The sequence below is a fragment of the Poromitra crassiceps genome, assembly GCF_964638095.1.
Source record: "Poromitra crassiceps genome assembly, chromosome: 17".
NCBI lineage: Eukaryota > Metazoa > Chordata > Actinopteri > Beryciformes > Melamphaidae > Poromitra > Poromitra crassiceps.
The window spans coordinates 12,108,197-12,133,956 of NC_139635.1; the positions used below are offsets into that span (position 1 = coordinate 12,108,197).

Here is a 25,760-nt window from a genome sequence, read left to right on the forward strand (position 1 = left end):
CTGGTATGGTATGTGTCTTGTGTCTGGTATGGTATGTGTCTTGTGTATGGTCTGGTATGGTATGTGTCTTGTGTCTGGTCTGGTATGGTATGTGTCTTGTGTATGGTCTGGTATGGTATGTGTCTTGTGTATGGTCTGGTATGGTATGTGTCTTGTGTCTGGTCTGGTATGGTATGTGTCTTGTGTATGGTCTGGTATGGTATGTGTCTTGTGTCTGGTCTGGTATGGTATGTGTCTTGTGTATGGTCTGGTATGGTATGTGTCTTGTGTCTGGTCTGGTATGGTATGTGTATTGTGTCTGGTCTGGTATGGTATGTGTCTTGTGTATGGTCTGGTATGGTATGTGTCTTGTGTATGGTCTGGTATGGTATGTGTCTTGTGTATGGTCTGGTATGGTATGTGTCTTGTGTATGGTCTGGTATGGTATGTGTCTTGTGTATGGTCTGGTATGGTATGTGTCTTGTGTATGGTCTGGTATGGTATGTGTCTTGTGTATGGTCTGGTATGGTATGTGTCTTGTGTATGGTCTGGTATGGTATGTGTCTTGTGTATGGTCTGGTATGGTATGTGTCTTGTGTATGGTCTGGTATGGTATGTGTCTTGTGTCTGGTCTGGTATGGTATGTGTCTTGTGTATGGTCTGGTATGGTATGTGCCTTGTGTATGGTCTGGTATGGTATGTGTCTTGTGTATGGTCTGGTATGGTATGTGTCTTGTGTATGGTCTGGTATGGTATGTGTCTTGTGTATGGTCTGGTATGGTATGTGTCTTGTGTATGGTCTGGCATGTCTCTGTGTCTGGTCTGGCATGTCTCTGTGTCTGGTCTGGCATGTCTCTGTGTCTGGTCTGGCATGTCTCTGTGTCTGGTCTGGCATGTCTCTGTGTCTGGTCTGGCATGTCTCTGTGTCTGGTCTGGCATGTCTCTGTGTCTGGTCTGGCATGTGTTTGTGTCTGGTCTGGCATGTGTTTGTGTCTGGTCTGGCATGTGTTTGTGTCTGGTCTGGCATGTCTCTGTGTCTGGTCTGGCATGTGTCTCTTCGTCGCTTTAGGACCCAGCAGTCAGCGGGAGGAGAAGAACATGACTAATATTATTTCAGTTTAACGTCTAGTCTAGTGTAATATTGCCACTTGACTTTTATTTTCTTTACACTGGACCATTTTCTTAGCCTGATATTCAGTCTAAACAGCAATTTAGTTCTTTAAAAACTAAAATCCTATCAAATGGGCTCCGTGGTCAAATTGGTGTCAGTTTAGTCGTCGTTGCCGTGAAAAACTCTGCATGAATTAAGCTGCCTCCACATAAGTGATCTTCTCTTCTCTCACTGCGAGTTAGAGCGGAGAAAGGTCAATGGTAAGTTGGCCAAAGTTGAAACCACTTGAACTTTGACCTCAGAGCACGGTGGCAAATTTGAGCGGTGCGCGACGCGAGTAGAGATGTAACGGTATGAAAATTTCCCATCATGATTATCGTGACCAAAATTATCGCGGTTATCGTATTATCACGGTATTCATAAAGAATTGCTGAAAATGTTCAAAAAGTACTGAGAGACTCACTGAAATCATTTTACGTTTTATTTTAAAAACTCAGACCCAAAAAGGATTGATACAGTCATTTCTCTAAGGCTGCACGTTTGCTGGGAGAGAGATCTGGGAGACGGTTGCCAACTTTGGTTGATGATGGACAGTATTTACCATGTTTTTCAAAGCACTGTAATCATGGTAAAATGGTTTTAATGATAATGACATTTTGAAACGGTACGGTTATCGCAAGGAATTTTATCACGGCTATCATTAAAACTGGTTATCGTTACATCCCTAGTTGGGAGGCACAGCGGGCGCAGAGCTGTTTTACCACAGATCATGCGTGGGCGCTTTAGCATGTCGCTACTCACTCTGTATCGGTGATGACGTAGCCGAAGACGTCATCGTCGGCCTTCCTCCCCTTGACGTCCAGTTGAAGCTCGGGGACGTGCGCGGTCTTCTTCTGTGACTCCTGGTACACCACGGCGGCCGGAGGGGGCGCCACCTCCTTGATCCAGCCCTCCACCTCCGACACCTCCTCCACCGACTGGCCAGCGGCCTCCTTCTTCTGCACCCTCACCTCCGCCTGGCTGGTGTGGCTCCTGACGTTCTCCAGCCCCACCACGTGGCTCCCGGGCCCAGCTGGGGCTGTGGCGGGCTGGTGCTGGTTCCTCTGCACCGGGGAGTCGCTTTTGTCCAGGTAGGCCAGGAGTTTTGTGAACAGACTGCCGCTCTCCGCCTGAAGAGGAAGGGAAGACAAGATTCTGAGCAAGGTGTTGGGAAACAAAACATAGATGAGTTACACTTTTTTATCCCCCCCCCCCCCCCCTACTAGCACATGCTTCCTCCAATACATGTGCAATCACCAGCCGCTTCTTTTCACCTGACAGCAAGGAGTTTCACCGGCAGGAAGTAGCACATTGGAGGATCATGCTATTCCCCCAGTTCCCCTCCCCCACGAACAAGCGCCCCAACTGACCAGAGGAGACACTAGTGCGGCGACCAGGACTCATACCCCACCAGATCACCAACAACCTCTTTCATTTCCAGTGCTCTGCCACCAGGAAGTCATTAGTCTCAGAGACATTTTCATTGGTAAACTTCTATAATGACATTTGAAGACATTAGACTACAGTTGTAATGAGGCATTATTCGATCAAGATATTGGCTGAGAGCCGCATGGTCGCAGACTGGCAGGCTTCTTGTGGGTGCTTCAAACACCAGGAAAGAATTGTCTTGAATCAAAGAACAGCTGACCTGCCAGCGCTTAGCCCTCGTTCACACAGGACGCCGAAGCAACGCTCAACCGAAGCTGTACCCACAAGTTTCATTTCGGCGTCCTTGTTAACAGGCGACACCGCCCGCGCGCGTGCCGCGCTGACGCTGTGCCGAAGCACGCTCACGCCACGCCGAAGCGATCACTGAGGCCTGACGCCGAATTTCCAAGCTTGACGCTGAAGCCGTGAAGCCGTGAGGCATGAAGTCAATTGGGAGTTGTGGGTGGGTTCAAGGCGCTGAGAGGAGCTGAGAGGAAAAGAGAAGGCGTCTTGTGTGAACAACAAGGCGTACGTTCAGCTTGTGCTGCTTCAAGCTTCAGTTCTGCTTACGTTCGGCGTCCTGTGTGAATGTAGGCTTACTCTGAATATAATGGAATGTCTTATCATTCCTCCGCCACTCGCCTCGGTGGGGGTAGTTGCTTGTCTTGTCAAGGTCCAAAAGCCAGTGTAACAATACAGTCATATGAGCCAGAAACTAAACCTGTTCTATCTAACGTCGTGGGAAAGCCCTAACTTCTGTACAGTGTCACAGTGTTAGAGGTGTAAATTCTGTACAGTGTCACAGTGTTGGAGGTCTAACTTCTGTACAGTGTCACAGTGTTGGAGGTCTAACTTATGTACAGTGTCACAGTGTTGGTCTAACTTATGTACAGTGTCACAGTGTTGGAGGTCTAACTTATGTACAGTGTCACAGTGTTGGAGGTCTAACTTATGTACAGTGTCACAGTGTTGGAGGTCTAACTTCTGTACAGTGTCACAGTGTTAGAGGTCTAACTTATGTACAGTGTCACAGTGTTAGAGGTCTAACTTATGTACAGTGTCACAGTGTTGGAGGTCTAACTTATGTACAGTGTCACAGTGTTGGAGGTCTAACTTATGTACAGTGTCACAGTGTTGGAGGTCTAACTTATGTACAGTGTCACAGTGTTGGAGGTCTAACTTATGTACAGTGTCACAGTGTTGGAGGTCTAACTTATGTACAGTGTCACAGTGTTGGAGGTCTAACTTACAGTATGTACAGTGTCACAGTGTTGGAGGTCTAACTTATGTACAGTGTCACAGTGTTGGAGGTCTAACTTCTGTACAGTGTCACAGTGTTGGAGGTCTAACTTCTGTACAGTGTCACAGTGTTGGTCTAACTTATGTACAGTGTCACAGTGTTGGAGGTCTAACCTATGTACAGTGTCACAGTGTTGGAGGTCTAACTTCTGTACAGTGTCACAGTGTTGGAGGTCTAACTTATGTACAGTGTCTGTCACAGTGTTGGAGGTCTAACTTCTCTACAGTGTCACAGTGTTGGAGGTCTCACTTATGTACAGTGTCACAGTGTTGGAGGTCTAACTTATGTACAGTGTCACAGTGTTGGAGGTCTAACTTATGTACAGTGTCACAGTGTTGGAGGTCTAACTTATGTACAGTGTCACAGTGTTGGAGGTCTAACTTATGTACAGTGTCACAGTGTTAGAGGTCTAACTTATGTACAGTGTCACAGTGTTGGAGGTCTAACTTCTGTACAGTGTCACAGTGTTGGAGGTCTAACTTATGTACAGTGTCACAGTGTTGGAGGTCTAACTTATCTACAGTGTCACAGTGTTGGACTTGCAGCAGGGTGCAGACAACTGGAGCTGGGCCATAACTCAGTTTTTGTCGTGTATCATCTTTCAGTGGAATTGTACTTTTTACGGTCAGATAGCAGCCATGTTTGTCGCATGTTTGAGCGAATGATTGGCTATGGGCCTGACTTGAGGGCGGGGCCGACCTCGCACTCAGGGGTCATGTTCGGCAGGAAGCAGGAAGTGATGAGATTTTGTATCGTCGAAAAGCTTGCTCGCATGCCACACGGACGCTGAGTTAAACTGGACCACAAACCAAAGACAATGGCCTGACTAACGAACTTTCACCCTCACTGATGAGTCATGGTTACATTATGCTGACATTTGCTCAAACAAGCACTCATGCTAATTGTGGCTATTTGAGCCATAGATAAAAGACACTGAGCTAACGCTGAACTTATTAACTTAACTAACCACTAGCTGGGGCACCCCGTGACAGTATTGCGATGATGTGGTGATTTTGGTCTGTCTTCTGACGGGCGAATTCACTAAAGGCTTGCGTTGCTTTTGCCGACGCTAAACCTGTGCAAATAAGACAAAAAGAAGCCATCACTCGCAAAGGAGGGAACTCACCACTAACAGATAGAGTCTCGGTGCTCCTGTGCAATTAACACATATTTAAATGAGGGAAGATGCATACATTTCATGCTAAAGATTGTCCTTTCCCCATATGCAAATTAACCCCATTGCAAAAACTTGTCCAATTCACAAAAGTCAACGCTAATTGCCGCACGCAGTTGGTGAAATTATTAGCGTCTTCAGAGAGTTGGCAGTAACGCTCTCCACTATTCAGCAACTGTGAATGTCTGTGTGGTTAACAAAACTTTATGGGACCGTGAATTTGAGTTCAACAGGATAATTTTCACAAACGTTAATCACTTTTATGCCTTTTTATGCCTTTTAAATCTGCTTCAGTCTGCCTAACATTGCTGCTTCCTCTGCACGCCGTTTCCAACTCACCTCCTCCCCAGCTCCTCCTTTCATGCCGTGTCTGACTTAAAACAAGTCCTTTCTGTTTTCATTGTTGCTGCTCTGTTCTTAGTCTCTCCCCAGACTCAAATATTACGTTGAATCGCTGCGCTCCGCATACTACATAAATGAGTCTGTGCCACTTCACAGCCACTGCTGGTTTTTGAAGGCGGGTTGAAATTGAATGATTGACAGGTCGTAGCACAGATGAGAGAGTGGTTCGAAAAATGGGCTGCGCCTCCCGTGTCGTCTGATCGCAAAGTCGTTACTGATTGGAGTGGACTGAATCCATCACTGGCATAATTATGACTGGCCAAGTGAACGGTTCCCTCCCATAACCAGCCCTCTGAGGGAAAGGGTCCCAGACCCAGAGAGAGCTCTGCAGCATGCAGTAACATAGTGTATCAGCATAAGACCTCTCATGGGTCTGGCGTTGAGACTACTCTGTTCTGTACCTGGGGGTCTTTTGTTGCTCTCCTTGCCTTAAGGCTATTCCATGTTGCTCATGGAAGGCCAATGAGCTCCCAGAATCTGCTGCTGAACGGCAGGGAGCCTCCAGAACAGACATACCGCCAAATATAACTTCATCAATAAAAGCTTTATTTTTGACTAAAGTGGTCTTGACTGGAGTGCTATTTGTGTATTTGTGCTAAATCTCAGTGGAGATTCAGTTTTTCTCAGTCCCAGAACTGCAGCTGATGAAGTCTGTTCAGCAGATGAACTGCAGCTGATGAAGTCTGTTCAGCAGATGAACTGCAGCTGGTGAAGTCTGTTCAGCAGATGAACTGCAGCTGATGAAGTCTGTTCAGCAGATGAACTGCAGCTGGTGAAGTCTGTTCAGCAGATGAACTGCAGCTGGTGAAGTCTGTTCAGCAGATGAACTGCAGCTGGTGAAGTCTGTTCAGCAGATGAACTGCAGCTGGTGAAGTCTGTTCAGTAGATGAACTGCAGCTGGTGAAGTCTGTTCAGCAGATGAACTGCAGCTGGTGAAGTCTGTTCAGTAGATGAACTGCAGCTGGTGAAGTCTGTTCAGTAGATGAACTGCAGCTGGTGAAGTCTGTTCAGCAGATGAACTGCAGCTGGTGAAGTCTGTTCAGTAGATGAACTGCAGCTGGTGAAGTCTGTTCAGTAGATGAACTGCAGCTGGTGAAGTCTGTTCAGCAGATGAACTGCAGCTGGTGAAGTCTGTTCAGTAGATGAACTGCAGCTGGTGAAGTCTGTTCAGTAGATGAACTGCAGCTGGTGAAGTCTGTTCAGCAGATGAACTGCAGCTGGTGAAGTCTGTTCAGTAGATGAACTGCAGCTGGTGAAGTCTGTTCAGTAGATGAACTGCAGCTGGTGAAGTCTGTTCAGCAGATGAACTGCAGCTGGTGAAGTCTGTTCAGTAGATGAACTGCAGCTGGTGAAGTCTGTTCAGTAGATGAACTGCAGCTGGTGAAGTCTGTTCAGCAGATGAACTGCAGCTGGTGAAGTCTGTTCAGTAGATGAAACGCTCATCATCTCCCATTTTATAGGTGATATCAAACACCTAAAAATGATCTTGGGACTTTGGTACAATTCCTCCCATACACACAATATGACATATTTTTTCATAAGACCACTCTTAACTTCGAATTGTATTTTATTTTATTTTTTGCCTACCTTGTCTTTGGCAGTAGGCTGCTCTGCGTCCGTATGGCGCTCTGTTGGGAGAGAGATAGTGTGTTAACATCAGAGAGAGAGAGAGAGAGAGAGAGAAAGAGCTAACAAACAAAAAAACAGACCGAAATAAAAAGAGCGATGAAGAGCAGACAGTACAACAGTTAGCATATTTCTAACGTAAAAAAAAAACGGTGAACTAGAAGCTTTAAAAGCCTGGGGCCGGTTGCACAAAGCACCTTAAGTTATGATTTTCCTTAGAGTCCGAGTTAAGGTGTCCATAAAATATAATCGGCTTCACAAAACGCCCTTAAATCAGGATGCAGGATGCTTCAAAAATAACCCACATTTTTAAGAATATATTACAAAATAAGAAATGGAGTAAAAGAGTTGCTATTAGTGCCTCCTGAGCAGATTGAGTCCTTGAAGGAGTCCTCATGTGACTGTGTGGCTACTTTTAAAATAAAGTGCATTTGGAATTGCATTGTATTATGATCCATAATTAAAATAAACAAATGCATTTATCTTTTGTAATACAAATGCTGCCCTCTGTTACAAGAGTTAGCCACCAGGTGGCAGTCAGGGCTCCAAGCATGCAGCAAAGCTACAGTAAAAGCGGAGAGTGCAGAAGAAGAGGCACACTTTTTACTAACATTAAGTTGCAGAAGAAGCACAAGCTTTACTGACGTTAAATTGCAATAAAGAACGAGTCAAAACATATCACCTGACTGGACATCCATCAACATGGTGCCAGAAGTGGAACCTTGATGATGTGACAGGACACAAAATAACAGGCTGGACACCATTGATTCCACCGGAGCTAAGTTCAACACTTGGTAAGCAAAAGTGCTAACGCTAGCTGCTAGCCGACGAACGGCTTGACACTACTCTGTCTGCACTCTATCTCTCTCTTGTAGTCCTGCATGCAGGGCAGACGTATCTCAGCAACCGTAACTCGTAGAGACTCAGGGGCGGCGTTGGATTCGGGGTGAAAAAATACATAGCCTATAGTCCTTTAGAGGCATCGCGATCTGACCTTCCGTTTTCCAGAAAATGTAAATAATGTAATAATCGATTTTTGATATTTGTGAATGTCAAAATTATAGCGATGCATCTAAGAATCAATTTTTTTCCCCACACCTACAATCCACAGATCCAACATGGAAACAAATGAAAAATACTTGTAGCACACACCCCAAAAAAGTGGGGGGGGAATAAAAAATATATTTGATTCCTCCTACGACCCGTTTTCTCCCTTTATGAAAGATAGAAACTCACTTCAAACCAGCAAATACGATTCTTTACTGTTATGTAAGTTGGCTATCATTAACTCAAATGAAGCGCTCTCGGTCATGAACTTGACCCAGTCTCTACATTCAGGTCTAATTTTGCTTTTCCAATGACAGAGGATGACATAAACCAGCTGAGATAAAGCCTGATAGGGCCAAAGCGAATGCTGGTTTGGAGACCTCGGGGAGACACGACCTGTCTCCTAAGAGGCAAAGTTGAGGTGAATCAGGCACAGGAAGGCCCAACCACTTGTGCACTGCCTTGATCAACTCTTTCCAGAAAGGCAGAACCAGAGGACAGTCCCAGATGACATGAAGAAAAGTGTCATGATTAATTCTTACATTTTTCCATTTTCCCCTTTCTCTCAAGTGCTCCATGTCCTGAAACCCACTCGCTTTGCGCCAGAACACAATCGATTTGGGGGTGGAACACGCCAAGATTGGCCAACGCCAATGCCAGTGGCCAGAACTGTCAAATCAAATCATCGACAGAGACACTATGGCCCCCCTCCCATCAAGTACCCCCTGTAATACATTCACGTACCCCAGTTTGGGAACCACTGCTATACAGCATCACCTCTCTGGCCCACGTCCCCTTAAACTCCTCCTCCAGGGACTTCAGGAGCAGCTGAAGCTTGGTGTTGGTTATGTAGAGGGCAATGCTCCTGGGCAATACCAACCACCTCCTGAGGAAGCTGCTGACTTTCCTATCCAAACTCACTACGATGGAGATGGGGACTTTGTATACAAGCAATGGCTAGAGTATCCTTTGACAGAATAGCGTGCTGGTAGAAGCCTTGAACTTGCCCGGAAGACCTGAGCGGTCCACCGCTCTCAACCAGGTCTCCAGCTCCTGACAGGTTGTCTGGACTGATGCTGAATCATTCATGCTGTTGTTAACTCATTGAATGCCATGGACGTCCTTCGACGTCCAATTAAATAGTGACGTAGAGTGCCACGGACGTCCTTCGACGTCCAATGCGTTTTTTGACGGTGGGACGTCGATCAAAGCCTTCCGCAGCTCCTGTACAACTATAGTAGCTATTGGAGGTCTATAACCTATTTTACAGAACCCTTAGGTGGCGACAGTGCTCTCCAGATTACAGAAATGTCAGGAACAGGAATGGAATGTCTGAAATAGCCTTGATGAAAGAGAACCCGCTCATGCTGCAGTCCTCCAGAGCCATGTAGATTGTTCTGGCTGCAACTGACGGTGCGTGCGAACACAGTCAATCCGCGCACACAACTGAGTCCTTCTGCCTCTGTCTGTCTGTCAGCATAGTTTCTCCACATGATTAGCCGCTAGAAAAGCAGCAGCGCGACACTGAAAAGCCAAACCTTTCACTGCAGTCCGCGTGTGGCTTCTCCATGTTGCGCTGCCTGGGAGGCGGCGCTTCCCAGGCTTCCTAGACGCTTGGTGCGAGGCTGTGTGTTACTAGTGTGGGGAGGAGTTTTCAGCTGAGGGGGGGGAGGGGGGGTGGGGCACGCAGGGCAGGACACAACTACACCACATCACTACATCAGAAAATATTACCGTATCTAGAGTCAGTGAATGTGCTTGAAATGCTGCATTTCACAAAAGGCTGAATATCTCAGCTTATAATTTGAAATGCCTGAAAACGCTGAAAACAACCTATCTTCTCCGGCTCATAACTAAAGAACGGAAAATGGTATCAATAAACTTTTTTTTGCTGATGATACAATAGAGTCTCCTTGTTCTTTTTGCATGTTCGGTGTTTACATAGTAATATCACACAATATTCTGTGGGCCTCGAGAAATCACTGAAAACGCTCTGAAAACTCTGGCACTGGGAGCGTCCGTTCTCCAAAAGTGGCTGGCACTCAATGAGTTAAACACCTTGTCAAGGATCTTCACTGGAGACAGTTGGGGTTGGTGACCCTCCGATGCCAAAGTGGAAGCTGACTATGCCTTTGCCCTTTTTCAGTACCAGTGACATGGATTTTGTAGTTGAACCTCATCCTTGCCCATCAAATCAATTTATTCAGCCCTTGCAGGATCCACCCGCTTCATGGCACTGACTCGGTGGTGACAGTCAGGTTATCCATGATGAAGGTCCTGATTGGTGGTCGGTGCATCCCTTATTTGGTCCGAGGGTCTGGTTCAGCAGACTTGACGATTATATTCATCGCCAAGGCAAAAAAGGAACACAGAGATGGTGCAACCTGTGATGATCCCAATCTCCACTCTGTGCCACTACGATGTTGCTGACCCTGTTGAGACTCTCATACTGAACTGGTTATAATAGTCCATGATGAGATCTGCCACTTGGCCCGGCAAATGATGCGTGGCCATGGTTGTCTGGACCACCTTGTGTACGTTGGAGCCGTAGGCGTTGGCCAGGTCAAGCCAGAGCACTGTCAGGTCTCCCGGGCTCCTCTGGTGAGCTGGGTCAGCACTCCCATGCACTCTCTAGACACCCAGGCACACCATATGCCTCCCTTTCACACTGAAGTGTCGATGTAGGTGTTGTTAGGGAGGAAGTCGGTCAGCCGCCTTCCTAGTATGCTGAAGAAAAGCTTGCTTTTGATGCTTAGCAAGGAGATGATCCTGAACTGGTAACTTTTCTTGGAATCTTCTTCCTTGGGGATCCAGGCTCCTTCAGCACATCGCCACTGCTGCGCCACTGCTGTGCCACTTTTCCTCTCCTCCAGATGACTTTCAGCTATTTCAGCAACAAGGGATCAGTTCTTATATACATTGTAAGGGCAATCCACTCAGGCCAGGGGCTGAACTAGATCTTGCCCTCCTCACAACATCCTGGACCTCTTTCAGGAGTGGCTCCCTGCTGTCAAACTCCTTGACGGGTGCAGGTGGTTTTATCGGGATGTTGCAATGGCCCAGCTCCTGCTGCCTGTGATATTTAAAAACTATTTTAAATATCACAATGCCAGACCAGAAGCCACTCAGTGGAGTGGGCGGAATCAACGGTCTGGATCCAGGCAACATTTATAGCACTTGGAAAAGAAGGTGGTTCTGTCTCTTGGCCTGCATTTATTTATTTAGTGTTTTTTATCCAAAGCTCTTTCCAATTAGTAGGTGCATTCACACATTCACCAAGACATTCACCCATTCACCAAGACATTCACACACGGAGTTGCGGGAAGCTGGCACAGCCATCGGGAGCAATGTGGGGTTCAGTAGTGCCCAAGGACACTTCAGCATGCACACTGGAGGAGGCTGGAATCAAACCACCAACCCCTTTTATCCAAAGCAATTAGTGGACAACCGGCTCTACCTTCTGAACTACAGAGTAGGTATGTGCAGAATGTGCAGATCAATCTCTTCCTTTGAGCAAGCCAATCTCCCACTGCTCTTCTGCCCTAGGAGTTGATGGTGAAGCTGAAGGCATTGGCTATGAAGGCTACTCGCTTCTTGGCTCTTTCCTTCCCGTGCCTTCGGTACCACTCAGCTCTATGAATGGTTCGCAACTCAGCCATTGCTCCTCAATAGCCTCTTTGTACGGCTTCTTGAAGGACTTCCGCTCCTGCCGAATCCTGTGGATTTTTGCTGCTCTCTGGTTCATGGTGTTCTGCCTGGCCTCACTGGGGCAATCCATTTGGTGGAAAGGTTTTCTTGCGTTCACTGGGGGTGTGGGGACGCCGCTGTGTCCCGGCCCGGCCTTCTCTCCCACGCCTTATGTGGGGGGGGGGGGGGGGGGGGGGGGGGGGGGGGGGCGGGGCGGGGGGCATCGGTGCTCTTCATCACTGGTCGAGGGCTGCCGGTTGGTTTAGAACAGTTTAGGTAGGCGATAGATTAGCTACAGCCTAAGGCTGACCTGTTATAGTGTTCAGGCAAAGATCAGACTAGAGCAGAGTAGGATAGGCCAGATTAGGCTGTAGACTAGCTAGATACTATGTCCCAGTTAGCTCTGGTTAATGCTTAGAGTAGTCAGTTGTCTGATCCCCCCCCCCCCCTCTCTTTCTCTTTCCCCCGCTCCTTTCCCTTCTTCCCCCTCCTGTTCCCCACTCTCCCACATTTCCCACTCCCCCCCCCCGCCCCCTCTCTTTCCATGCTCTTCCCTCCCCCGCCGCCCCTTCCCACGTTCCCCCTGCTCTCCCTCCCCTGCACCCTCCCACCTCTCCTTCTCTGTTCTCTCCTCCTCCCTGTCCTCTCCCTTCTCTCACATTCCCCCTGCACTCCTTCCCCTGCACCCCCCCACCTCTCCTTCTCTGCTCTCTCCTCCTCTCTGTCCTCTCGGGGGGGGGGGGGGGGGAGGAGGGGGCGGAGAGGTCTGTTCCCTCCCCCGCCTCCTCCTCCCGCGTTCCCCCTGCACCCTCCCACCTCTCCTTCTCTGTTCTCTCCTCCTCTCCCCCTGCACTCCTTCCCCTGCACCCTCCCACCTCTCCTTCTCTGTTCTCTCCTCCTCTCTGTCCTCTCTGGGGGGGGGGGGGGGGATGTGGGATGCTCCCCCTGCTTCTCTACCCTGGCTCTCCCTCCCCTGCACCCCCATCTCTCCTTCTCTCCTCCTCCACATTCCTATCTTCTCCCCACCTCCCCCCTCTCCTCCGTCTATATTGCTCATTCTCTCCCCACCTCCTCCCTCCCCCTGCTCTCTTCTCCCCCACACCTCCCCTCCCTTCCCCTCTCCTGCTCTCTCCTCTTGCTCCTTCCCCACCTCCTATACCCTCCCCACCCCATCACTCTCTCACATTCCCCCTGCTATTCTCCCTTCTCCTGCGCTCTCCTCTGCTCTCCCCTCATTCCTATATTTTTCTATATTATCAATTGTTCAAATGTTATCTTTATTCTGTATATTCTTGTTACTGTTGTGTCAGCTAGAATTAGCTAGACATACTTTCTGTGAAGCCCTCTGAGACATGCTTGTGAATTAGGGCTATATAAATAAACTTGACTTGACTTGACTTGACTCTTCTCCACTGACCCAAACCTTCTCACAGCTAGACTGATGATTATTGTCATCGCCTGCAGCCTTCAATCCACGTCTCCCTTCGCTGCTGGTTATAACACATTGTTGCCGTTCCCATCAAACTGTTGCCACACGGCTGTATTTGCAAGCCTGCGGCCATTTGACTTGAGTCTTCTGTCTGTTCTGAGGGTTGGAGGTCTGTTCTGAGGGGTCTGTTATGAGGGGTTGGTTCACCACCTGGAGGCTCTGGGCACTATGGGGTGCTTCTGGGCCTGGCTCCTCCTGTGTCTCACCAGGTAAGATTATTGTGCATTCCATGCCGCCCCCTCCAAAAACTTCATCTGGTTCTGGTAAATCTTCAGGCCTCGGCTATTCTTACAAACCTTTCCACATCTGCATTTCATACTCCTAGTTGATTGTCCATTGCATTGGTCGTTAGCCTTTGGTCCATCAGATTGGGGTGCTCATCCCCCAACACCCCCACCCTCCCTCCCCCTCTCGGGCACCATGTATCGATCTGTAGCTTGCTTTGGGTCTCCTCCTCTTGGGGGATGTGGTTTGGGCTGCCAACCCGCCCCGCCTGGGTTGGCCTCTTTCCGAGCTGCACACTGTCTCTCCAGTCATCACCACCATATTCTTGGTTGTCAACCAGTCTATTCCTGGTTGCCCCCGGTTTCGCCAGCACAGTGATTGATAAAATGGATGCTCCTGAACACATCATCAGATCACCAGCAGGTAGTAGATAGGTTTACCTAATAAAGTGGCTGGTGAGTGTATGTATACTTGCTATAATTTGTGTTTGGTACCTTACATTTGCAGACAAAGAAAGCCAAAAGCAGATAATTAAGAATTAGAAAACTACCTTTAAGTGCTGCCTGCAACATGGGAGAGCTCTCTCGTGTCTTCACTGTCACAGGAGCGTTTTCCACATCGTCCTCCTCCTCCTCCTCCTCCTCGTCTCTGACCTCCTCCTCTTCCTCCTCGTCCTCCCCTGCCTCTCCCTGCTGGCCTCTGGGTCCAGGCTCTCGCTGCAGGTCTCTGGGTTCCTCCTCTCCCTGCAGGTCTCTGGGTTCCTCCTCTCCCTGCAGGTCTCTGGGTCCAGGCTCTCCCTGCAGGTCTCTGGGTCCTGGCTCTCCCTCCAGGTCTCTGGGTGCAGGCTCTCCCTGCAGGTCTCTGGGTTCCTCCTCTCCCTGCAGGTCTCTGGGTCCTGGCTCTCCCTGCAGGTCTCTGGGTCCGGGTCTGGCCCGGGTGTGGCCCGGGTCCTGCTCCACCACTTGCAGGGCGTCGGCTATGAGGCGGGACAGCTGGTCCAGGTCCTGTGCCGTCATCTGGTCCATGTCCACGTGCTGCTGGCCTGCGTTCTGCAGCACATTCTGGATGAACCTCTCTGCAAGAGAGACAGAGGGGGAGGAGAGGAGGGAGGGAGGAAGTTAGACATTGGACCAGAGAACTAATTGTATTTATAGTAGCCTGATATTCAGACTATATTGTCAACTCATACACTCATTTCCATCCTCTAGTCTGAGATTGCACGCCGTTTGTGATATGTCTATTATTTGGTACGTCTAATGAATTTAAAACAGCCTCGACAGCAGGCAACGACAGCAAACATTGTTGTTTAGCCTACTCCTCGGGGCAGTCTTGACAAGCACACTTGACAACAGCTGGTCCCGTCCGTTCGGCTGTTTAATGCCTCTGATTGGTCAATTGTTAGTCCCACTCAGCGCCCATTGGCTTGGAGGGTTAGAAAGCCAGAGAAAAGGCTTTTGCATATGACGATGCCAGACCAAGAGCAGCAAATTCAACTCTGTGGGCTTGGGAGCGGGCGGATTTGAAGGTCTGGACCCAGACTACTGAGAGTGCACTCTGTTTAAAAGCTATTTCTATGTGGGGAATCCCCCAGGGGAATTCCATTTTCCCTAACCAATCATTAGAGACCAACAGATCCGCCTGAATCTAACGTTGGTTAATCCAGTCGGGAGAAGGCAAAACATCTTCCCCTTGAATAAGTGCCTTCAAAGCAGAGTGACATTTGGATTTATAAGTAATTGGTACTTTTAATTGATTTAAGACAGCCTCGATAGCAGCGTCAATCTGCTCTATGGCAGAGGCCATTGTTGTTATTCCTCATGGCGCACTTGACAACTGCTTGACTTTTCTGCCCGTTAGGCCTGTTTATGTCAACCGAGGAAAACTATTTTAAATATCACAATGCCAGACCAGAAGCCACTCAGTGGAGTGGGTGGAATCAACGGTCTGGATCCAGGCAACATTTATAGCACTTGGAGAAGAAGGTGGTTCTGTCTCTTGGCCTGCATTTATTTATTTAGTGTTTTTTATCCAAAGCTCTTTCCAATTAGTAGGTGCATTCACCCATTCACCAAGACATTCACACACGGGTGGCGGGAAGCTGGCACAGCCATCGGGAGCAATGTGGGGTTCAGTAGTGCCCAAGGACACTTCAGCATGCACACTGGAGGAGGCTGGAATCAAACCACCAACCCCTTTTATCCAAAGCAATTAGTGGACAACCGGCTCTACCTTCTGAACTACAGCCCCCCCTTAGTCTTGAAGGTGCTGCATTTAGCATATTGTAGTTCTCAACATTTTATTAATAATCTGCAACATATTTATATAAATAGCCTAAATGTGTGGATCGTTGAGTGATAGAACACAATAGTGCTTTTTGTCATTTTTTTCTCCTATTTTCAAAAAATGTCTCCCATTTTCCCCCAATTGTACTTGGCGTTCCCCCATGCCTCCTCCGATGCATGTGCAGTCGCCAGCCGCTTCTTTTCACCTGTCAGCGAGGGCTTTCACCGGCAGGACATAGCACCATACCCCCCAGTTCCCCTCCCCCCTGGACAGGCAGCATAACCGACCAGAGGAGACACTATAGTGCAGCGACCAGGACTCACACCCCAACGGCTTTCCACCCACAGACACGGCCAATTGTGTCTGTAGGCAGGTCTGACCAAGCCGGAGGTACCGCTGCCAGGAATTGAACCCGGGTAACCGTGGTGCATGTGAGTGCGCTTACCTCTACACTACCCAAACGCCCCTGAACACAATAGTGATTGAAAGCTTATATATTTAAAAATTGAAGAAAGGAGCTGTTAGGAATTTCAATGACAAAATTTAATTGGAAGTAATTGTACCTGTGTACTACAAAGAGTTTAACAAACAGAGTACATCTTCAAGAAGGACTATTGTGCATCACCTTCTCGAAGATGTACTCCGTTTGTTAAACTCTTTGTAGCACACAGGTACAATTACTTCCAATTAAATTTTGTCATTTAAATTCCTAACAGCTCCTTTCTTCAATTTTTGATATTCTACTGTGCCTGCTGAGCTGTTTTGGTCCACACATTGTGTGTTTTTCCAAGCTTATATATTTCCCATAAACCCTGTTGTATCCTGACTGGACGTTATTACCAGCATCCCCCCCTCTCAATTTTTCCCCATTTACCGATATCCATAAGAAGGATACATAAATAATAGCCGAGATGCATTCTGGCCATAACATAACGTGTTGAAAGTATTATAATGCAGCTAGAATTGTGGAACTGGAATATAGTTGTGTATTACTTACAAAGTGACAAGTTCCTGTTTTGTAGCAATCCAGCAGATTTCCCTCCAAATCTGACCCGTTAGCTCACAGGTTAAAATGCAGTTTAAAATGGTGGTGGTTTTCTGCTGCTAAAATGCTTTTAAACACGTACCATCCACTGAACTGAGAGGAGCCTTGACTGAAGACCCCTGACTTGCTCCCATCCTCAGAAGCCTGGACTTTGATGTCTCTTTTTTCAGTGCAGAATCTTCTATCCCGTTACTGTAGAAGGGCCTCAGGCGGGAGGGGGGCGCCCCCTGCTGCCCAGAGAGGAGCTGCCTCAGGGCGGACAGGAGGAGCACGGCCTCAGCCTGGGAGCCCAGACGCTGGACAGCTACAGGAGACAGCTTCTGACTCTCACCCTGGCTCTTGGAGCGGTAGTAGTCTGCGGGGATGCCTGACTGGAAGCGGTCACTCTGAAAGAATAAACACACAGATATTCATATGGGCTACATTGATACTGAAAGCCTTAGTGCTCAATTTGGATTTATTGCTCAGTTGCGTTGTTGTTTTTTTGTTTTTGTTTTTTTTATGTGGCCAATATCAGATTCCAGTGTGAACCTACTGGAATGGAATGGAAGGTCCCCTCTTCACCTTCTTTTCAATTGTGGTTGACAATACCACTGTACCACAATAGAGAGCCCCAGGGATGACGTATTTTTGTAGGCTGAACGCGGAAGTCCCGAACTCCCATGGTTCTTCACTGTTTCTGTCTATGGGATTTTTGAATGGGTTTTTGGCGCGATGCTTCAAATAATGTCTGTGGGCAACGCAAGTTTAATCAAACGCGAACCAAGGTTCAGCGGGATAATCTTCACACATGAGGACCACTTTCATGAGTTTTGAAGCGTAACTGCGAGCCCTAGAGGTAAAAAGCTCGTGCTAAGCTAATCCAGAACTACACACTGTCGCATAGGCTTCCACGTCACGTCAGCGCTCAACCTGGACTGTTGTTGATGTGTGCACTGATTACCCCGGGCTGAACGGGCTGAACCAGGTGAGGGAAAGATAATTTCCGTGTTCGCCCTTTGAAGTTGTGACGTTATTGACGTATATATCCCCATCGACTCAAAAGTGTAGTCTCATTTAGCCGTTTGCTAGCTAGCCGCCCTTTTAACGGCACGTAAAAGCTTCAAAACTCGTAAAAGTGGTCCTCGTGTGTGAAGATGATGTTACTAAACACTGGTTCGCATTTGATTAAGCCAGCGTTGCCCAGAGAGATTATTAGAAGCATCGCGCCAAAAACCCATTCAAAACTCCCATAGGCGAAAACTGTGAAGAACCAGGGCTGTTAGCATCGATGATTTCCGGACTCGTTACTGGGGCTCTCTATACCAATTGACAATACCACTGTGCTTCCCTCCCAAACAGCTAAGAACCTTGGGCTGAACCAGCTGTTTTTCTCTGCCTACATTGCTGCGACAGCACGCTCCTGTAGATTCTCCCTGTACAACATCCGCAAAATCTGTCCGTTTCTCACCAGGGAACCGGCGACGCAACTCCTGGTCCAGTCACTTATCATCTCTCGCCTGGACTACTGCAACCTGCTCCTGGCCGGCCTACCTGCCTCTGACATCCGATCGCTTCAGCTCATCCAGAACGCTGCAGCCCGTCTCGTATTCAACCAACACAAAATTGTCTCATGTCACTCCCCTCTTCCGGGAACCTTCACTGGCTTCCCATCAAATTCAAGACACTGGTTCTGGCCTACAGGGCAGTACACCAGACAGCTCCTCTGTACCTACAATCTATGGTCAGGTTCAAAACCTCTCACCGCTCCCTCCGCTCCTCCACCAGTGCAAGGCGCCTCGCCCCTCCTCCGCTACGTGGGCTCAAAAGTCACTCATTCCGATCACGACTCTTCTCCTTCCTGGCACCACAATGGTGGAACGAGCTCCCCCCTTCGGTCAGGATGTGCCGAATGACTGCCGATCTTTCGGCAAAGACTAAAAACACCTTTTCAGGCTCCACCTGGGCCCTTCTTGAACATCTCTCTCTTAAAAAAAACCTGTTACCACTCTATTCCTTCAAAAGTTGTAGCTGTCATAGACTGTGCTGCATACATAGTTGATTTCTGTATTGTTGACAAAAATGTGTTATTGTAAGTCGCTTTGGATAAAAGCGTCTGCCAAATGACGTAATGTAATGGTTGACAGACATGATCTCTGTTATACAGATGGAGAGACTCAGGTTCCTGAGAATCAACTAAAAAAAAAGTCAACTATCTGGGACCCGTTTCTAGCCTACCTCAATGAGGTTAGGGCAGAGTCCTGCACCGGGTTGGCTACTCGTGGGTTACCCGCAAAAAGCTTGTGTAACGGGTAAAAAATACACTTCTAATTCACGAGTACAGGCTCGGTAATCTCATGCATGAGGCAGGAAGTGTGTTTATTGTTGGCGGAAGTCAGTCTGGTAACTAGGAGAAGGAGAAGGGCAAGAGCAAGAGGAGAGATTTACAGGCTACCCCCCCCCCCCCCCCCCCCCTGTGTCAAGACAGAAACACTTTGTTCTCTACAGTGTTTCCCATACATAAAGGAATTTGTGGCGGGCCACCACAATAATATTTGGACCGCCACAATAAGATGTTGACCCAAAAAAAATAAAATAAAATAAAATAATAATAATAATAATTTACAGTGCACCTGAACGCAACATGCAACATATCCGCTGAATAAGTGTCCAATAAATGTTCATGTCATTCTGGCCAATACTTCTGTTATAGCATTTCAGTCTGGAATATGGAATATCTTTCAATAATCTATGATTTAGCTGCTAAATTGTCAAATACCGCCATCTGCTCGCTACCCAGGCACTTATGTATGTACTTAACCCAACTAACTTAACCTAACTAACTATCCGGTGTGCACAACACTGTCAGCCTAAACTCCGGCTGACACCCCAAAAACCTACAATCCGCTACAGAAAAATGTATATTGTTTGTTTATTAACTGGCCCCTCGCCTTCTATCATTTCACGAAAGTGGCAAAGCAAGTTGAGTATCCCTGACCTATAGGGAGAAATTTAGTTTGTCATTGTAAACCCACAGCACAGTAATGATGACATGTTCTTCATAGATCTAGCCTTTTAATTTTGCTCTTAAGCTTTCTCAAAGTACACCAAATTCATGCATTTTACTTTAAAATGTTTAAAAAAATCTCACGGGGGGGCATGCCCCCGCACCCCCCTAGGGGGTCTGCGGTCCCCCACCACAAATTCTCTAAATCCTGTGGGGAACACTGCTCTACATAACCGACATGTTTCAAGTATGCATATTGCATTGTTTGAAGCTACAGACTGCACAACGTAAACATTGTTTGAAGCTACAGACTGCACAACGTAAACATTGTTTGAAGCTACAGACTGCACAACGTAAACATTGTTTGAAGCTACAGACTGCACAACGTAAACATTGTTTGAAGCTACAGACTGCACAACGTAAACATTGTTTGAAGCTACAGACTGCACAACGTAAACATTGTTTGAAGCTACAGACTGCACAACGTAAACATTGTTTGAAGCTACAGACTGCACAACGTAAACATTGTTTGAAGCTACAGACTGCACAACGTAAACATTGTTTGAAGCTACAGACTGCACAACGTAAACATTGTTTGAAGCTACAGACTGCACAACGTTAACATTCAAAACTGAGCCGCGGAGTCAACGTTAGACTGGAGTGGAGACGCTGTCTTGTCTTGTTTCCATAACAACAATAGGGAAAGTCCAAGTCCCGGTGAAGAAGTTAACATTAGTTGGACGTTGTGAAAGTGCATTTCTGTCAGCGGAACAGGGATCATAAAGGCAGTGTGGATTATACCGGACATGTATTGGACATATTTGGTAAGTCTGCTTGTTGCACAACACTGTATTGTCTGATAGAAGTAGTGACCAGCAGTTTACTGAGTTAACATTAGCTGCTGCTAAGTGCTAACGAGTGATGAGTCTCAGTCAGAAAGACTGCTATTCACCTCCTGAAACTAGGGGGAAACGGGGGAAGTTTGGTTTGGTTCAAAGTGATCGACTGTGTTTGTTGCCTGTGTGATTAATCACAGGTAACGGGTCGGGGCGCGGGTCTTATATTGACGGGTCTGGGCGGGTACAGGTTTACAAAATTGGACCCGTGCAGGACTATGGGTTAGGGGTGACGGATGACTCGCCCGGCAACATCTCTTACACATAAGGTGCACATTAGGTGCACATAAGCACCTTATGGGGCTGGTAGCACCACGTTGTAATATTGAATGTCGATGATGTATTTATGGTTTTTCTTTCTTCTCTTTTCCTGTGTCTGAGTTTTGTGTGTGTGTGTTCTAAAAATGGGAAAATTAAATATTGGGGCGAAAAAGACACTCATTGTCATATCGGCAGAAATGTTCGTTACGGGCCGATGGCGATATTTCATTTTAAAGCCTTTATCAGGCCGATACAGGTGATGACGTGCTGATATTAATTTGACTGTACAGCCCTCATTTCAAGTTGATGTATTCCTGTTTACTCTCCTGACTGTAAAACGGTTTACTCTCCTGACTGTAAAACAGTTTACTCTCCTGACTGTAAAACAGTAAATTCCGGACTATAAGCCGCACCGGTGTATAAGCCGCACCTGCAAAGTTGACTATTTTTTTCTTATATAAGCCGCACCGGACTATAAGCCGCGGGTGTTTTAATGTTTTTTTTTTTTTTTTTTTTTTTTTTGTGTTTTAATGTTTAATTACCATATGTAAGGGTTCATGCACAGAGGGGATTGTTGGGAAAGAGATGGCTGTTTGAGGAAGCTCCCATTTATTAACATTTCAACAAAACAACATAACACAACACCACCTGTGTTGTTTTTTACAGTGCACACAGTGTCATACAGTGTCATACAGTGTGGTGAAAAGAGGGCAAGAGAGGAAATTAAAACTTATTATAGTTATATAGGATTTATAGTTAGAAAGAGTGCTAAAAAAGAGAGATTTTTTTTTTTTTTTTTTTTTAATCCATAGATAAGCCGCACCGTTATATAAGCCGCAGGGGCCAAAAAAGGCCAAAAAACGGGAAAAAAGGTGCGGCTTATAGTCCGAAATTTACGGTACTCTCCTGACTGTAAAACAGTTTACTCTCCTGACTGTAAAACAGTTTACTCTCCTGGCTGTAAAACGGTTTACTCTCCTGACTGTAAAACAGTTTACTCTCCTGACTGTAAAACAGTTTACTCTCCTGACTGTAAAACGGTTTACTCTCCTGACTGTAAAACGGTTTACTCTCCTGACTGTAAAACAGTTTACTCTCCTGACTGTAAAACAGTTTGTCATTCTGAAAATCTTGGCAGGGAAAAGTGAACGTCCTGTCCCCCAGCAGCTAGTTATGAGGCACTCAAGCCCCAAATGTTGAGAGCTGGACCGGCTCAGCCATCTGGGCCAATGTGTTCTGTACTGTATCATCTTAGGAGGATTTCCAAACCCAAGTGGTTCCCCAGAAAAATATCGTTCCAAAGACTTTGTTTCCTGCATTCTGCTGACTGAAATTTTTCAGTCAGCAGTTAGCACTGAATGGGATATTGTTATGATTTTAGCATCTAATTATTAAAAATGACTTAGTGAAAGAACAAGAGATAAAGTAATGACAGATAGGCTATGTACTTCGATGAGGAACGATGAGGAAAACAATAGAACCTTTCTTATTTTAAACAACCTTCTTGGCCTTCGAGCATATAGATTTCGGAGTTTACGAGATGCACTCGAATGCACCATGAAGTCCCTGTCTGTCAGCGCCTGCGTCTGCAGGCAATTGATTTTTAAGTGGAGCTCTTTGCGTGCATGGCATGAAAACAATACCTTTAGTGTTGCTGTATTGTTGTCCGGGTGGAAACAGTACAACAGTAGGCGGTGCCAGGAACAGGTTGTGATAGCGAGATAACGCGACAAATAGAGACAGTCGGCATGTGTGGGAACGCCCACAAAATGTTATACGGCTGACGCGCAAGTGGGGTAAAACCGCCCATATATCTCAATAAGCTGACTCACCAAAGGAAGGTGCTGCGGCTCTAAACTACAGGTTTGGGGATTCTAGAGCAGAACACAAGACGTCTGCTCAGATGTGCGTTTACTGCGGTGGTTAAATCCCCGATTGTGTCTGCCTGGGCTGGGCTAGCAGCTAAATTCTAACTTTGCTGAATGGATAGAACGGGGGTTTTTGCCCCACCCTGACCCCGCCCCCAGCCAGGCTGAGCCAGCTAAACCAGCGTCTATGCTGAGACATCACCTCAACGTATACAGGAGAATTGTGGCTGTGGGCGGGGACCGGGAGAGGGCAATGGAAATCGGGAATCTCCCGAGCGGCGCCTGCCATGCCTGTACTGTGCCGCCGTCTTAACGTGTCAGCAACAATTTACTGGGCCGAAAATCCTTGTGCAACTATCCAGGGTTCCTGCACATTTTTTTTAAAGACGTTGATTAGTTCTGAAGGACTTGTCTGCTGTTCAATATGATTTACGCAGATACACATCTTGCCCCTGCTAACTAGGTTATATCACTGTATAGATGTAGATGAAGATTGTTCTTCACAGCGGCAGATATCAGAATATGTCAGATGATTGGCAGGGTTCCAACACACTTTCCATTTTAAAGTTGCATAATGTTTCCAGGCAGACTTTATGTTCTTGACTGGATGTGATTTTTGTGCAGGGTTTTTGATATAATGCATGCTGACAGGAGCTGGCTAATAAATGCACCCCTCTATCTGAACATTATTCTTCACATCAACAAAAACCGTGGACTCAAAGCGGCTCTACTACAACATCAAAGCCAGAATTACGTGTGTATCGGACCTGATAACCACATTTCCCATTCTTCGGCAGAGGGGGTGGAGCAACGACCAAGCCAGCAGGGGCAATAGAGTACCGCAGGGATGACATCTTTTTGTAGGCTTACCCAGAAGTCTCTGCACTTCCTGGTTCTTCTTACGTGGAGAAGTCAATGGGTTTTTTTGGTGAGGGGGATTTTGGTTAAATGCATGCCTGTGGTTAACACGAGTTTATGAAAAAGAGCAAAGTTTGGGTTCAGCAAGATCATCTTCACAAATGAGGACCGCTTTTATGACTTTTGAAGCGTTTTCTGAAAATCGCGTTTTAAAACATTTAGGCTTTGAAGATCATAAAAGTTGTCCTCTGTTGTGAAGATTATCTTGCTGAACACAAACATTTGTCAACCACAGACCTTATTTCATGCATTTAACCAAAATCCCATTGACTTTTACACGTAAGAGCTGGAAGTGCTAACAGCCGGTCTTCCAGACTCATTCCTGCAGAACTCTAACTGGCCAAGTACAATTCGGGAGAAAATAAGAGAAAAATCTGTGAAAAAAAATCAGTAAATAAGATTTAATTTTAGTTTTCCTCGCAGTCACTGCAAAATAAACTCTCCATCTTTCTTGTGGAGCCCTTGTGTGAGATTCCATGCACAATGTCTCTTAAGCCCTTTTCCCACATGCGTACCGGAAAATTACCTGTAAGTCAATATCGGACATTTCCCTGAATTTCCCTTCACACCTCAGCGCTCGCATGTGGGAATCTTAAGTCAAATAGCCGGTATGTTGGGGGGAGAGTGGCCTGGGGTCTGTGCTGCAGGCCACTGAGGCCAGTCAGAAAAAAACAACAAACAAACATGGAGCCGGCGTCCACTCTTTTGTTAATATTGCTGACGCGCTTTTTCCTCAAACGTAGACAGCGACGCAGACAAATTAAGGCGAAAATGGAAAGGGATATACGTGCGAACAGAAACAGATTCATGTTTGCAGTCTTCTCCGCTCAACATCGTGCAGAATATGAAGATAGACTAAACCGGGGACAGATCATGACAGTGTTATGTACCTCTGCGCTGCTGCGTGAGACTAGAGCCGTCTGGAAGCGAGAGAGACCAGGAGGGAATTTATTTTGGGAAGATGCTCTGAACAATTTTGACGACGTGGAATGGAAGCGTCATTTTCGCATGTCCCGGACGGTGTACGTAAAGATCGCAAGATCACCCGGTGGCGAAAACCACTGGAAGCGCGTTTGCGACTGGCAATAGTCCTTTGGTGGTACGGAACACCAGGGGAATATCGAACAATCAGCTGTGTATTTGGTGTTGGACTGTCTACTGTGTGCACAGATAGCGGAAAATGACTGGACCCCTTTCTCACCTGTCTGACTATCGCGGCATACCGCTCTTCTGACTGGCTCAAAACTGGTGAAATGGCCGCGACGACGGGGTCGCGCTTATACCGGCACGGCGCCTTTCCCACATGCAGGCATTAGACCACGTTGCGGTCATTTTGCGGTACAAAGCGCATGTGGGAAAAGGGCTTTACAAGCACATAGACACCTTAGCATCAAGTTAATGTATGTATGTTTTTGCCTTTTTCCTCCTTTTTATTTTCTCGTCTTGTGTCTGAGCCTGTCTTCTTCATGTAATGCTAAAAAACTATTAAATAAAATATATATAAAAAAAAAAAAAACTCTCCATCCTATCAAGTCATTATATTGAATCCTAAAATAATAATTTCCTTAAAATAGGAGAAAAAGAATCTGCCAGTGTGGTTAGATAAGTTTACTTTGAAGGATGAAGATGAGACAACATAGATGTGTGTTGTTGTTTTTGCAGGACGCTTCTTGATGATTTGTATGGACGAGCCCCCCGCTTGACATTTGCCACTGCCAGCCTCTCAACGTCTTCATTCATCCACCTGATGCAGTTTGAGGCAGTTATCAGTTCACAGCACATGTCCCCTCCGGCCCCCTGGAGTCCCTCTCCTCTGCCCACCTTCAAACAATCCGTCCCGGGCAGAAAAGCCCGGCGGCCCCGGAGAGACGCCTCCGGGCTCCAGGCGTCCCCTCGGGCCACAATCCCCCAGCGGGAGAAGAGGGCCTCTCCCATTCAGCCACGCTCTCGCCCCCTCTCCCCGAGTGACGGACATGACGGAGAGCCAATCACGCGG

At 47.0% G+C, this 25,760-nt stretch overlaps 1 protein-coding gene across 1 annotated transcript in view; it reads right to left on the bottom strand.

The window, feature by feature from the left end:
- The window catches only part of slco5a1b (solute carrier organic anion transporter family member 5A1b), a gene marked incomplete at both ends in the record, with an annotated part of 144,107 nt that overhangs the window by 10,697 nt on the left and 107,650 nt on the right, over positions 1–25,760 (bottom strand). Inside the window, 4 exons of the mRNA XM_083653933.1 lie at positions 1,892–2,149; positions 10,538–10,737; positions 14,191–14,582; positions 16,918–17,221. Coding sequence (XP_083510059.1) covers positions 1,892–2,149; positions 10,538–10,737; positions 14,191–14,582; positions 16,918–17,221 — 1,154 coding nt within the window. The remainder of the gene's footprint in view (positions 1–1,891; positions 2,150–10,537; positions 10,738–14,190; positions 14,583–16,917; positions 17,222–25,760) is intronic.